The sequence below is a fragment of the Rhizophagus irregularis genome, chromosome 11, assembly GCF_026210795.1.
Source record: "Rhizophagus irregularis chromosome 11, complete sequence".
In the NCBI taxonomy this organism is placed as follows: Eukaryota; Fungi; Glomeromycota; class Glomeromycetes; order Glomerales; family Glomeraceae; genus Rhizophagus; species Rhizophagus irregularis.
The window spans coordinates 1,195,555-1,212,442 of NC_089439.1; the positions used below are offsets into that span (position 1 = coordinate 1,195,555).

General features: G+C 27.5%; 2 protein-coding genes across 2 annotated transcripts; both read left to right on the forward strand.

The window, feature by feature from the left end:
- Positions 1–701: 701 nt before the first annotated feature.
- OCT59_002808 (uncharacterized protein) lies at positions 702–2,678 on the forward strand (the record flags this gene model as incomplete). The annotated part of the gene is made up of 2 exons (XM_066145194.1): positions 702–2,239; positions 2,507–2,678. The coding sequence occupies 2 exons, from the start codon at positions 702–704 to the stop codon at positions 2,676–2,678; spliced, it is 1,710 nt and encodes a 569-aa protein (XP_065995938.1).
- Positions 2,679–14,164: 11,486 nt separating this feature from the next.
- Positions 14,165–15,283, forward strand: OCT59_002809 (uncharacterized protein; the record flags this gene model as incomplete). Its single annotated transcript, XM_066145195.1, has 2 exons — positions 14,165–14,365; positions 14,663–15,283. 2 exons carry the CDS (start codon positions 14,165–14,167, stop codon positions 15,281–15,283), a joined length of 822 nt encoding a protein of 273 aa, XP_065995939.1.
- Positions 15,284–16,888: the final 1,605 nt, after the last annotated feature.

The following is a 16,888-nucleotide window of genomic DNA, read 5'->3' on the forward strand; positions in this document are numbered from 1 at the left end:
ATCAATTGAATTCAGAAAAATAAGTTTAGCAGGATAAGCAAGTTGATATTATGTTTATACTTTGCGATTAAACAGGCTAATTTCAAAAGAAGAAAGCAAAAAATCTTTATAATAATATATTTAGCGATTAAACCCGAAAGAAAATTTTAAAATGGGAAATGTACAAAAAAATCAATATATATATATATTGTATATCCTATATACAGTCCTCTATGATATGAATTGTTTCACAGAGTTGTGGCTATATAGTAATTAGTATTTATTCAAAAATAGGTGCTTATAAGGTGATTTATATGGAAGGTCTGACTGTATATCTTTATTTAACGATTAAACCCGACGATCAAATGCATTTTTTCTTTTTTGCCAATTTTGATCGCTTAAATGTATGAATATAAATATCTGCGTTAATCACATATATATATTAAAAACTATATAAAGGGATAGAATTTTTTCTGGAGTAAATAAACTGCTTTCGTTATACAAATTTTTTCTAATTTATTTATTTTTATATTTTTAATAATCCAAATCACAATAGAAATTTCGTAATTTGATTTGATCATATTTTGATCGAATATAATTTATCTTAACCCAAGCGACACGCATGATATGCAAGTGGTTGTTATATTTTATTTTTTTTAAACAAATATATAAACATATGTGTTAATAATAACAAAAAGATAGGTCAATCGAAGTTCTTGATCATGGCTAATGTTTTATGTCAAAATAAAATAATTAGGGTGGATTCCATTAATGTACAAGATGATGTTAATATAACTGTTCAAATAGATGATATATCATCAAAATTTGTTTTGGTCAATTTAAATCTTAAATGTAAATTATCAAAAATTCGTAAAAGACTTGAACAAAATACTAAAGTCAAAATGAATGATACATTGTCATTTGCAAATATGTTTAATAATAATAATGGAAGTTCATTGGCTGAAATAGCAAGAGAGGATGAAGAGGAGATAATTTTGGAGAACATTATAGACAAAAAGAGTAAAACTTTATATTTAAAGTCAGAATCTGATTGGAGATTTTTCAAAGACAAGTTTAAATTAGAATATGGACACTATGTAACTTTAGAAAAAGTCAATAATAGAGCATTCACAATGGTGGATTGTGAAATGAATGAAATTGTTGATGGATATGAAAATAATACAATTCAAATCGATTTGGAAGAGGATAAGATTATAAAAAATGATTTTCTTTTAATTGCGGATATTGATATACCAAATTTTGCAAAATTGGGAGTATCAATTGAAAATTCAAACATCAAAAATTCTAACATCATAACCAGTTCAACTTATAATATTATTGAGTACAAAAAAATGTCCTTAAAATTAAAATTAGAACCAACTAAAGAGTTTATTGAAGCAGTGAAGGGTGTTATAGATTCTAAAGATCCTAGAAAATTTAAGGATCTCATAAATGATTTTGGCCAATTTATCCCAAAAAAAGTTATTTTGGGTGGAAGAGCTTATTTTATTGCAAAAGAAAATTCTGAAGAAAATTCTGGTGAATATGTTAAAAATACTGATTGTCAGGCTCCAAATATTAAAGTTGAAAAAAAGTCTTTAGAAATCTTAAATAAAAGTAATTCATCTAAATATCAAAGTTTTAAAATATTTGGAGGAAAAGAAATTTGTTCTAACAACTTTAATGAAACAGATTGGATTGAATCTTTAAGAAATTTTAGAAACTGGAGTTGTATAAAATTTAAAGATCCAGTTAATATTTTTCAACTTTTGCCTGAAAATTTGCGTAGACAAATTTTATTATTAGTTGAAAAAAAAATTCTTTATACAAATGCTGAAAATTGTACTTATTACTTATTTGAACCTGGAATGCATCACACTTTTAAACTAAATATACCAGAAAATATTTTAAAAGTTATTAATAATAAAGATGCTGATTGTAACATCTTTGCTACAGTTATTGATAAAAAAGAAAAAGATATTTTTAATTGTCAAGTTGTTTGGCCACCAAATGAAGATCCAAAACTTATAATTCATTGTATTCAAAAAAAATTTAGAAAGCGTGAATGTAAATTGAAGATCAGATGGATGATCATTGGTTATGACATAAATTTTGATTTTAATCATTCGGATCTTAACGTTAAACTGAAAATCATAAAAAATGATTTTAATTCATCAAATCGTCAAGCTATAATTAAAACACTAGACTCGAAATATGATTCATCAGCTCTTTACTTTGGTATTCCTATATTAAAAAATAAGTTGGATTCTTCAAATAATTCTCTTATCATTGGACATCATTTTTTTAATAACGAAAATGAAATAATTGGATCATATATATTTTCTTATTGCTTGAAAAAGAATCATTTTGTTAACTTACCTAATTTTACATTTTATACACTTATTATCTCAAACTATCCTAATTCTGATAATTATGGAATCTCACCCTTCCAACATATTAGTATAATAAGTAAACTGCTAAATTTTATTAAGTTTAATTCTTTAAAGCCAACCCCAAAATTTATTAGTTTATATACTACAAAAAACAAATATGGACCAATTTTCTTAAAACAAAAAACCAGTGAAATTAAAATTAAATATATTAATGTTAATTGTGATCAAGATGATTGTATCTGTAAATGCAAGAAATTAGAAGATAACTTAAAATATGCTTTCTTAGATCCAAAAGATCCAAATTAAGGTAATGTTCATTTTATAAAATTAAAAATCGAACAAATGTATTTCTATCATTAGAAATAAAATCTTGTAATCTTATATTTTTATACTATATAGGTCGCTTATAATATTACACAATTCAAGAAAATGCGTTTATTTATGTAATTTTGAATATTATTTATTATTTATAACTAAAACTAAATATATGTATTTAAAATTTTTCTAGCTTTAGCACAATTATAGAATTAAATTTTTTATTGTTTTTCGTGTGTATCTAATATATTACTTTAAGGTTGGGAAATTTTCAATAATGATGTATGAATGCAAATGTATCAGTCTGCTGCATGAAAGCTTTAAAACCAGAATTTACATAAAAATACTACGCTATACTACACTCTTTAAATTTGAAGCACAACTCGTAAAAAAAATAGTACCGACTTACAAAGATCATTATCAAATAGTACAAATGTTCTGATAACATTAACTTCGCTTAGTTCTTTTTTTTGCCCTTCCATATTTAAAACATTTAGAGCACAACTAATTGAATATGTCATCCAATATCATGGTCGCCGGTAATTTGGATGAATTTGAGAAAATCAGAATATGTAACTTTTTTACCGTTAAAGTTGACAAATAAACTATGCTGGCCAACTAATGAGAATTTTTAATATTAATAAATTCAGTGTTGATTTTAAATTTATTAGTCCAAACAAAAAAAAATTATTAGTTTCTCATGAAAAAAAAAATCATAGACTAATCCTGGCCGCTCGGGAAAAAAATTTAGCCAATCACTAAATGATTGGCTGATTTTAATAAATTTTCACCGAAAATTTGTTTTTATACGACTATGATGATTAGCATCGCATGGCCAAATTTTTTTTCTTTTCATGACATTCACAAGACCCGGCCGGTGACGAAAAACTAACAATTTTATTTATATGGCCTATATCATAATTGAAGATAAAAAAAAATTTTATTTTTAAATACAAAAGTGAGGTTATTCATCAATCATTACTTATAGTACATGAAATTTTTATTCTAACCTTAATAGAAGCAGAAATGTATCAAATATAAAATTTTATATATTTTTTTATTTACATATTCACTCACATAAATATTTCAATTTTGATTGTTCGCTCCATTTTTATGTGATCAAAAAATTCTACTTTTTTGAAATCAGTTATCATATCAAACCAAAACCCGATCAAAAATCCGATCAGAATTGAAATTATTTCACACTTGCGTGGACGTATAAATAAATCATTATACTACTCATTTTAAATTGTTTTTAAACAATTGAACGCGAATGGTATTACTCAATTGAAAGGAATTATTATATTGATATTTCCTTGAAAATAACGCGCTTAATTTTTACTTTTAAAATGAATATATTTAGTATAATTTAATATAGTATACTTCTTACTATATATATGGTAGTGATAACCTGTATAGCTATAAATTGTTATATATATTTTATTTTAAACAAGGGAATTCATTGACTTTTGTATGTTAATATTGATAATGGACCATATATATCAAGAAACTAACGCAATATTTTCACATCCTTCGCATCCTTTCTATTATATTCTTTCGTTCACTAATACCAAGTTAGTCGGCCCTCTTTTATTACAAAATAATTATTATAAAACTCATAAATGTATTGATCTTAGTAGTTTTCATAAAAAAATAATAACCTGTAAAAAAAATACTCATTAGCCTAAATTTCATAGATTTTTTTTTAAAAAAATTTTTATTTACATACATTACTTATCTCACTCTTACTTTCGATCATAATTCTGTTCATTGTTTCTTTTTAAACTTGAATTCTGATTCATTCAATCCTCATGATTGTATAGTTGTGTAGAGAATAAAATAACATACTCTGCAAAACGATTACATTTTTAATTCATTATCTCATCTAAGTCATTTAGATAGATATTATACATTGGTTTAATACAAATGAATGGATGACAGAGGCTGTTTTAAAAAATATTAATAAATAAAGTAATCGGTAAATTATACAGCATAGAGACGGAATAAAAAAAAAAACTTACACTTTAGAATGCAATACGATTCAAAGAAAATCTTGGCGGCATATTACGGTGAATTCGTTGAAGTGATAGTCATTATCGATGGTTGCCAACTGAAGGACTGACTGATAATCCTTGACTTATTTATTAGGAGTGCGTCTATCCTCCATTAATATCCCCAGTTTGGGAAGTAATTTCGTTCCCCTCATCATCACCATCATCACATACTTTCTTCATCACATATACCCTCTGATCACTAATTTTTGCTTTATAAAATGTATAAATGATGTTCTTAGCATCGATGAGATGTAATAAAGCACTCCGTAGCTGCAAAAACACATTCTCTAAAAATATATTTTGCCTTTGAAATAAAATCATATTGACATTTGACAGGATATGATTTGTACTTTCAGATATAATGAATGTCTCATTCCTACATTGCTCGTTACTGATGACTTCCTGCAATAAGTTCCTTTGAGCAGCATTTAGAGCATTTAGATGGCCATTTAAATTGCTTTCGCTCACATATGGATAGGTATGGTACAATTTAAATCACCATAATATCGTAATAGGTGAACTGAATTTTTGATATTTCATATCCAAAGAAAAAATAAATAATTTGACATACAACCTATTACATTAGTACAACCCATCATCTTTAAAAGTGAGCAGATTTTCCTTTATATCAAACATAGAATCAAAATCATACTAAATGAAGATAGTTGCAACAACTAATTCCTCCACTTCCATTCATCTTAATTTTGATCTTTATCTTTGCTCTTCATCTCTACAAAACATGGAGAAGATGTTCAATATACACAGTAAATAATATAAATAAACATTTGATTAAAAAAATCAATACCTGTAGTATGATATAAATAAATAAATATACATAATTTTTTTTAATTGTACAACATTGATCAGGATGGAACATCCGTTTATTATTAAAATAATTCCGAATCTTCCATAAATGAATTCTTCAAGAAAACTTGAAAGGATTGATCAATTTAGACATCATCATTATTATAGACGTTGAATATATGTAAATTTTGATAAATCTCAAAGACGGTTGGTAAATCTTCATCATCAAATCGATGTAAGCCCTAGAAAGTTAAAAAGTTTTTAATATCTTCAGTTAGATGAATTTAAAACAAAAAATTTATTTTTTTTGATAACTTAGCCGATTAAAACGAACGGTAAATAACGAAAAAAGACATAACAGAAAATTACGTATTATTTAACAGTAAATATTATTCGAAATTTACCTAACAGCTAATGTACGTGTACGTTTCAAATTTATTATTTTTATCATGAGGTCACATAAATTCAATTTTTCGGTTCATGTAACATTGAAATTTAAAATCGATCTGGGAACCCGCCCCGGGGTTTACGTTTTATTAATAATAAAAAAATTTTATATGTAAAACCGTGATATCTGATTGGTCAACTTTAAAGGATAACTGCTATACATTATTGCGAATAAATTACAAACCGAAAATTTTGAAAAGTTTACTTGTTGATGATAAAAATAATATTATTTTATTAACTTATATAATAATAATAATAGTAATTAGTATTATTATTATTCAGTTATTTTTTATAAAAAATAATAAAAATCAAAAAAAAATTCTTTAATTAAAAAAATCATAAAAAACGGTTCTTATAAATCTAAAAAAAAATTCTTTGATAAAAAATTAAAAAAAAAGTTTTTTGATAAAAAATCTTATAATAAATTAATAAAATTAAAGAAATTGTTTCTTTTTTTTTATTCTGTAATAAATAACTCAATCCTTTATTTTGCTAAAGAAAAGGCCGGCCAGAGCCGGCCCTAGTACTATTAGTTAATAAACGTACAACACGCTTATATGTAATATGAAATCCTTAGAAGTCAATTATATTATTATTTAAGAGTAATATTAATGATTTCATATTTTAGTAGATTTTTCATCACAGAAAAATTTCTATTTTTTTTTACTTTGTGTTCTTTGGACGTCAATCCGTTTCCGAGTTTTTAAATTATTTAATGAACGCTTTATGATAACTTTCGCTCTCTCATATGACATATTCGGTCGGTAAAAATATAAAAATCCGCAAAGTAGAAGAATTTCCTAAGCAACGTAAGTGTAACCATTCGTTTAAGTTCATAAATTTTCTTAAATTATATCGTTTTTGAAACTTGATTTTTTTTTTTACCATTTAGGCCGTCAAGCATTGGTCAGATCAATAGAATTATAAGCTTGACATAAAATTTAAACAACGGATTTTTTAAAAGTTTCTTGCATTAAAAGTAATTGAAGAAAAATCTTGCTGAGAACTTATTATTATTATACTAAAATAAATTAAATTGAAATAATGATTGAGCGTTTTTATCAATTGAAGATCATTGAATGGTTTTTAGCTCGCTTAAATAGGAAACTCTTTGAAACTTTCTGATATTTTTTTGTCCAATCAGATCTATCATGAGAAATGAGAAGGCCCTTAATTTGATCGAGTAATTTACCGTAATTAATGACCATCAAAAAAATTCTTGAGATCTCTTTTAACTGCATGCATTATATGTGTAAAGATCAGTTGTATAAATTTAAAATCAGGTTTGGTTTCTATGCATGCGAAAATTTTGAGATATTGGAACACGTGCATTTTTGGCATGATCACGTGTTAAACTAAATTATCCCTTTTCTTTATTTATATTCTTCGGACCATACATTAAATAATATTTTTTTTTTCATTTGTATTCCTGCATTAAGAAATTTGTATTCCATATACTAAATAATAGCTTTTTTTTTTAAAGTCAATGATTTTCTTTTTTTGAAAAATTATTATAAAGAATTAACAATCAATAAGATTATAATTTATACCTTTTATTTTATGAAGGTTTAGTTCATTTATTTTAAAATATATATAGTCTTTTACAGAGTTAGATAATGATAACCGATTTCTTTTTATTTCCCTTTTCATGTTTCGTTTAATTCTGCTTTTAATTCTGGATATTTTAAAACGCAAAATTTCACAATACTCATTCCCTTTTTCGGTCTTATTATTAAATTAAAAGAAGTTTTAAAGAAAAGTTTTTCGAATCAAAGTTGCATCGTAATTGTGTCACGAATGAAGTGTATCAACAATATAATGACATTTTTGAATAGGAATAAAAAAAAAACTTCTTTTACAAACCTTTTCTTTCGGAATACAAATTCCTCATATTGCGCCTTCGTGCAGTGATGGAAATTGGAAGGGTTTGCATGCAAATATAGCGTGAAAAAAAATCCTAGAATAGAAATTTTTTACAAAAATGTATAAAAAAATCATTGATTGTATTATTCATTCATTTGTGTGATTCCTAAAGATGGGAGGGAGATATTTTTTTTTAATTAAAAATTTAACGGAGTATAGTTATTTAGAGTTGCGATCCGACAATCCGTAAATAAACACATATTGAAATTCATCCGGATCGGCGGATGAAAATCAATCCGTTTTTGATTTTCTCTTATTTTTGTATTAAATAGTAATTTTTTAAACTACTAGATTGTGCATTGAGATGCAGTCTTATAATATATATAAAAAAAAGTTAATCTTTATTAATTAAAATCCGTGTATAATTATCAATCAAAATGTGCAACTCTAAAAAAAATTTGTATTCTGGTAGATCACAACCAAAAGAGTTTAGTTTATGGTTTACTTTATTTTAATTGCCAATTTTCATTGTTTGAAATCTTTTTAAAATTCTTTCATTAATTTTCTTTTTCAAAAATCCTTTCCTTCGGAATACATATTCCTATAGCCACATAAAATTGTGTAAATCAAATTGCATAATTAGAAAGAGAATAAAGAAAAAGCAGATAGGGTAGTCCGTAGTCGGCTGTTTTTTTACCGAATGTATTGATTTTATTCTTGCCAAAATTTTATTACGATTATGTATATTTATTATTGCATAATGACCAAAAACAATAAATGAAAAGTTCCGTTCTTTAATCTCTTTTTGAACTTTTTTTTTGAATAAAAGAAAATTCATAACAGTAATTATTTTAAAATTAATTTCGATATATAAAGTACATTTTATAATAGCCCTATAAAAAAGGAATTTCTAATTGTAAAGCTCTCATTAAATATGGTTAGAAGCGTCGAAATTTTTTAACCTCTCGTAACTAAAAATTGCACGTGATTCCATTTTTATGATCAATTTTGATTTCATGATCCGTTGAGAGCAAATTCACAACTAACAGACTTAAAATTATATGATCACTTTATGTGCACGCGATACGGCGAATTTGTTCATTACAATCCTTAAATTTTAGGTTACAAAAAAAACACACTTGGAAATGCAAAATATTACGACCTGGTTACTATTACGGACAATAACAATATGCAATTAATTCGTGATCCGCCAGTGAACCATAAAACTTGGCTATTAAATTCCGGTGAAAGTTATATATATATTTACTAATAGCGCGGAATCTACAGTTCCGGCAATGCAAGGTACTGTACATATTACTAAAATATAATATGAAAACTAATATTATAGCCATAAAAATATGCCATTTGGCTGTCTTAATAATAAAAGACCGGTAAAAATTTTAAGCACCAAAAGACACTTTCATAAGAGCTGAAAATTTGAATTTGAAAAAAAAAAAAAATTTAGTCTTTTAAAGATTTTAAAGATAACTCATCATCTAGTGGTCGTATGAAAATAAAATTTGGTTCATCGGATTCGTCTCATCGAGACGCATTTAATGGTAATAATTTTATGTCTCTATGACCAATAGAAGGCGAGTTATCCCATATTTTTTCTCCGGAATCGCAGATTCTAAATTATATGAACTTATCACCGCCTTTTAATAGTCAAATTTTATGGTTCACTGGCGGATCACGAATTAAATATCTTGATCTCTTGAAATGATAAAGAAAATGAATATCCTGATACGATTCGACACAGAAGTATACTTAAATAAATACAGATATTATATAAAGTCATCATACAATAATGTATAGTTTTTTATTATGCAAAACTGCAGGAGATCTTAAAATCAATTATCGATTCAATTTTATCGAATGATTGTCATAATTGTACCGTGACTTACCTATTACGGTCTCCCAAGTTTCACAAAAATTTTGTATATAAATAACCTTCGCCAACGCTATGATTAACTACGTAAATTTGTTTTCAATCCATGATACGCATCTCTAAATTCACAACAAATTACAATAAAACGTCTATTTAAAATATTTTGTGAGTGATTATGTGTATCTTGACAAATAATCACGTGATATAATGACTCAAGACGCAAAACATCATATATATATATATTACTGATATTATATATTAAATAGTTTTTTTACCTTTTTTTTTATAATATGCCACAATTAGTTAAATTAACTTCAATAAATTCAAAATCAAAAAAAAATTCTTTTAAAAAAAAAATTTCTTTGATAAAAAAATCTTAAAATGAACGTCTCTCTGATAAATAATTAAAAAGTTTTTTAATAAAAAAATTAATAAAAATAAAAAATTAATATCTTGGTGGATCGGCACCATCAAATAAAAAGTAAAGAAATTGGTTTCTTTCTTTTTTTTTATTACTAACTTAATGTTATCGTGTATTATAGTATTCTACTGCGGATATGTTGATACTGCATATTAAAATGGCCAGTGTAAATAGTTACATACTTAAACTTATGATACTTAGGAGAACCATGGATCAAAGTGAAATAGAAATTTCTACTGCGGAATATGTCCTTAAAATGGCCTAAACGAATGGTTACACTTACGTTGCCTAGGAGATCCTTCTACTTTGCGGATTTTTATATCTTTACCGAATATGTCATATGAGAGAGCGAAAGTTATTATAAAGCGTTCATTAAATAATTTAAAAACTCGGAAACAGATTGACGTCCAGAGAACACAGAGAATAAAAAAAAATAGAAATTTTTCTGTGGTGAAAAAATCACTAAACCTCTTCTAAAATTTAAAAGAAATAGCCAATTTATAAAAATTTCTTTCGTTAATTGGATTATTTAAAATATGAAATTATTAATATTACTCTTAAATAATAATATAATTGACTTCTAAGGATTTCATGATATTACATATAAGTGTGTTGTACGTTTATTGACTCATAGTACTAGAGGGCCGGCTCTATCTGGCATTTTTTTAGCAAAATTTATTTTTTTATTTTTTTTCAAAGGAATTGAGTTATTTATTACAAATCATGTACACTCAGATCAATAGAATTATAAGCTTGACATAAATTTTAAACAACGGATTTTTTAAAAGTTCCTTGCATTAAAAGTAAAATAATAAGTTGGAAAAATCTTGCTGAAAACATTATTATTATACTAAATTGAAATAATGATTGATCAATTGAAGATCATTGAAAAAAAGGTGGTTTTTAGCTCGCTTAAATAGGAAACTCTTCGATATTTTTTTGTCCAATCAGATCTCTATCAATTGAGGTGCTTTGAGAAATGAGAACGCCCTTAATTTGATCAAGTAATTATTGACAATCAAAAAAATTCTTGAGATCTCTTTAACTGCATATGGATTATATGTGTAAAGATCGGATTTCGTTATTGTATAAATTTAAAATAGGCTTGGTTTCTCATTTATTTTAGAATACTTGCTTTCTTTGGATTATGCGAAATTTTGAGATTTTTTTTAAAAAAATAGTTTTTTGTCATGCATTGGCATGATCACGTGTTAAACTAAACCGATTAAAGAAATAAAAAACTTATTATGCATTTGCCCTCTGTGTAATAATTCTATCCCTTTTCTATATTTATATTCTTTGGGCCATACATTAAATAATATTTTTTTTAAGTCAATGATTTTTATTTTTTTCGAATAATTATATCAATTATTATAGCGTAAAGGATTAACAATCAATGGGATTAATAATTTATACCTTTAATTTTATGAAGATTTAGTTCATTTATTTTAAAATATATATAGTCTTTTATTGAGTTAGATAAATGATTAACGTTATGAACCGATTTCTTTTTATTTCATTCGTTTAATTCTTCTTTTAATTCTGGATAGTATTTTAAAACGCCAAATTTCGCAATACTCATTCTCTTTACTAAATTAAAAGAAGTTTTATAAAAAGTTTTTTGAATCAAAGTTGCATCATAATTGTGTCACGAATAAAGTGTATCAAAAGGATTACAATATGATGATATTCAAAACCCTATACCGTTATTTCTGTAAAAACTCCGTAAAAATGAGCCTTTCACGGATCCATTCACGGAAAATGTAAATAATTCGATAAATTCCGGGATATAAGGTTATTAATTCCGTAAAATGAGCCTTTTACGGAAGAAGACGGAATATAAAAAACAGATCGATTTTTTTTACCATATATGGAATGTTTGAATAGGAATAAAAATTTCGTGTTTGTAACAAAAGGGGTTGCATGCAAATATAGCGTGAAAAAAAATCCCAGAATAGAAATTTTTTACAAAAAATGTATAATACACAAAATAAAAATCATTGTTTTGTATTATTCATTCATTTGTGTGATTCCTAGGGGAGGGCGAATTTTTTTTTTGTTTTTTTTACGATTGATGTATTAAAAAACTTGTATTCTGGCAGATCACAACCAAAAAGAGTTTAGTTTATGGGTTACTTTATTTTAATTGCCAATTTTCATTGTTTGAAATCTTTCATTAACTTCTTTTTTCAAATATCCTTTTCCTTCGGAATACATATTCCTATAATTGTGTAAATCAAATTGCATATTAAAATGAGAATAAAGAAAAAGCAGATGGGGTAGTTGGCTGTTTTTTTACCAAACGTATTGATTTTATTCTTGCCAAAATTTATTATGATTATGTATATTTATTATTGCATAATGATAATAAATTTCCAAAAACAATAAATGAAAAGTTCCGTTCTTTAATCTCCTTTTGAGCTTTTTTTTTGAATAAAAGAAAATTCATAACAGTAATTATTTTAAAATTAATTTCGATATATGAAGTACATTTTATAATAACCCTATAAAAAAGAAATTCCTCATTGTAAAGCTCTCATTAAATATGGTTAGAAGCGTCGAATTTTTTAACCTCTCGTAACTAAAAATTGCACGTGATTCCATCGTCGAATTTATCTTTAATAGACAAATTCGCAACTAACAATTATCGCATTTTATCTTTATAAAATGAAAAAAAAAAATTTTTTACTATGAATAAAAAAATGAACGATTGGCTGAAAAGTCCCTATAGTGGCTTTTTTCAGCCAACCATTTACCTTCATAAATAATAATTTATTTTAGTAGATTTCTATGTTACATTTTTAGTATAAGTTTCACTTGTAAAATCGAATATTTTTAAACTATTGGAAATTTTTCTATCGTAATTTTTCGCAAATTTTAAAAAAGGTATTTTTTTTTTTACTAAATTGAATCATAAAGAAATAGATAGTCTAATTTAAAGTCTAATGGAGAATGAAATTAAACATAAAACATTATATCTAAAATTATTAGTTTAATCTGCCTTCATGATTTTTTCCTATATCACCTTAGGCCCATTACAAACGATGACAAATAAAGAAAAAGAGAGTGACAAAATAAGAAAAATAAAGAAAAGAAAGAAAGATCAAAATCATATACTGTATAAAAAAAACATATCACAAAAAAAAACAATCACGTGATCACGTGTTATGATACAGAATGACGATAATGAAATCTATAGTTAAATTGATTTAAACAAAAAAAAAAACTCTCTCCCCTTTCCGATTTTTTTGTTAACAAACCGCAGTAATATAAATTTTTTCACAAACACTTATATTTTTGTAAGGAGCGAGGACCACTTGGTGGCCTCTACGGAAAGGTCTCCTTTTATTACCCTTGACCTTTGAGAGATATGGATACAGATGTTATATCTGTTCCCGTTCAGCTGGTTCATAACGACCAGACTACTTTACCTTTACCTCTTCTTTCTCCCTCAAAAACGTTTAATAATACGTCCAATTTTCATAAAAATACTTTCCTTGTCTCTGTGAAAAAATTTCACGTGATGACAAAACGCCGAACCGGTTATAACAAGATTTACGAATTCAGGCGCTCAAAAAGTTTCTTTTTTGAGCTTGCTGATCTTTTCTCGGACACCAATAATCTTCATTTATTTTTACACACCAATGATTATCACATGGATTCTACGCCTATTCGATACACATCCACGAGCTATTTGCCTAACACAAAATATCAAATTAGTAAAATGCTCACACACTTTTTTACCTTACAAAAAGTTTTACCCCAACGTATTCAACAAAAGTATTTTGATTTGATTCGCCAGAAATTACTGGATCGAATCGACTTTATCGAGTCACGTGCTTCTAATAGAACTTTGAAGAACACTCATACAAAAACTTTCTTCTCATTTTCTTATAAGCGCTATCGCTTCCACTTTGGTATTTACATTCCTTGTGAACATGTTTGCACACCCGCTTTATCTAATTCTCTTACCCGGTGTCATAGCCCGAGCCCTTTCGTCATGTCTTTAAATAGACGTGCTTGTGGTACTCATCAACCTGAATTTTCGAGAACAAAAATAAATCACCATTTGAAACCTGTGCCTGAATTGGACCCAGGATATACGAATTCAAAATCTTCACACGCTAATCATGTATACGATCTTTGGCAACATCGATGGAAAAATGAGATCTTTTCCAACCGCCTTGGCATTCAGTACAATGTATGCTATGTGGCTAACAGTACTAATTTCGTGCGCAAACATCCAGGCGCCTATATTTACAGGAAACACCTTTCGAATTTCAAACTCAACCATAGCAGTAATCCTGCAACGAAGCGCAAACAGGAAACCCGCTTCAAGAGACATTGTGCAAGGGTGCTTAAAACTATTGACCCTACCTCCCGCACTTTGAAAGATGACAAACTCTCAGCTGGAAGACGTTTTCGCTTCCTATTCGATGAATCACAACATATCTACTCACCTCTTCACCATTTGAAATTCAAAAAATTTTTAACGGAGAAATTATTACCTGATCCTGATGATTATACATTTAAAATATCTCATCACACGCTGCCGAATTGCAGCACTACGTCACAACCTTCGACCTTATCTAGGCCTTCTGGCGTTAATACTATCCCTCATTATTTGAATGCCGCAGAAATCGAGGCTCTCATGGATTCGTTAGAACCACTTCCTCGTAGCACTATATACTATGGTCATAATCCCGTAGACCCGTCTAAAGTGAACAGTAGTTATTATTTACAATACAACCCCTTTGAACCTGACTTACCCCCGACTACCCATATACGTCGGTCTAACCCTTTAGATTACGACTCATCCGCCGCTAACGGTATGGGCACCACACTTAAACATTATTATCGTCGAGGAATATCAACTCGACAACTGACGGTTCATACTAATGGATTTCACGAGCAGATGAAACAACCCCCACCTCCTCCAATGCCTTGCAAAAAGAAACAACATCGCAAGTGGAAGAAATGGGTGGAAAAATATCAAGATTACTACGACTATACGTGCATACCGTACGCTCCTCGGCCTTGTCACCCGGCTGAATACCATATAGATCTCTTTGGTTTACCTTCATACACCTCAGACGAAACTAAATCGGTGGAATACTGACCTAACAAGAGGGACACTTTGTCCTATCCTTCCGCTTCGTCACAATCACATGACCACAAACGAACAAGACCAGCGAATAGTTTCCCTACCGACTCCCTATTTTCTAGTCTTAATTCTAATTAATTTAGTTTTTCTTACTCTATATATGTATATTGTTCATGTAATGAGTCTTAAACACTTTTTTCCTATTTTACATTCTACATTTTGGCGTCTATGAATTACCCTTACGTCATCATGCACGTTTGTATATGTATCAAACAATTTAAAATAGTGTGAACCATTCCACTTATGACAGTATTGACAAGTGGCAGCCTTAGGGCTGAAAGCAAAATACGGGTTTTATTAATTTTTCTTGTTTTTTTTTCTTGGGATTTTGGTAAAATTGTTTTTTTTCTTTTTATATATATTAAGGCGGGTGTTCTTGGGAAAGTTCGTGGTTCTGACTCGCGTTCACCTATTCCATAAAGAACAGAAAGCATCACGCCTCGGGGTGGCTTGCCTTGTAGTGATAGTATTATATATAGACTTTTTATGTTCTCTGTATAATTGAATCTACGGGTTTGATTTTCTGTTTTCTAAAAATAAAAATAAAAAAATAGTTAAATTGATTTAAAAAAAAAACAATTAATTAATTAAAATTGTGATTCATCGTCCGCGTGGAAAAAATTGGAATAGATTTTTTATTATCTAAAATCTGATATTTTGTTTGTGGCTCTCGTTTATAGAAAAGAAATTACATCAAGTGTTAATTATATAAATTTTATTAGGAATATAATCATTCATAAACATATTTATAAATAACTGAAAAAAAAAATTTTTTTGATACGTTAATTTTTTTTTTAAGTATACTATATATATTGAGAATTTCTTTGCAAATTTGCTTGTGAAACCTATACGGCTATAGTGCTATACCCCAACTCCGTTTCCCAAGTTCCACAAGAATTTTGTATATAACCTTCACGTATCACGAGCGATTATCCAAACACTCTCTTTTCATAATATTTCAATTGTAATTTGTTTTGACAAAGGCAACAATTAGAAGAGTGTTGAAGCAATTTATACGGAAATGTCATATCGTTATTTTAATAGAATAAATAGCATACAAGGTAGAAGACCTTCTTGAGGTAGGTAATATTTACGGCTATCTTATTCCAGTACTCTATTTTATGGTTAACGCAAACCTAAGAAATTTTATTCGTAAGGTTATTGCAAAAATGTGTTAATTCATAAATTCTATTTCAGTGTCTTGATACACTTCATTGGGTAATGGTTTAATTTCCAATTTGAACGTCAAGTACTCCCTATAAAAAATTTTTATCCGAATATTTCCATTATTTCTCCGTGTCTTCCGTAAAAATTCCGTGAAAATGATGCATTCACGGATATCCGTGTTAGCGATATGAAAATTTCCATGATTTAAGGCTATGAATTCCATGAAAATGATACATTCACGGAAAAAACATGGAAAGATAAAACACGGATCAGATTTTTTACAGGGACTGTATGGATGGCATTTATACTATAACTTTGATCATTTATAGTTTTGGTATAAAAATAATGTGGAAAATGCAATCGTAACGATCCTGCACTTCATTATGGAACTAC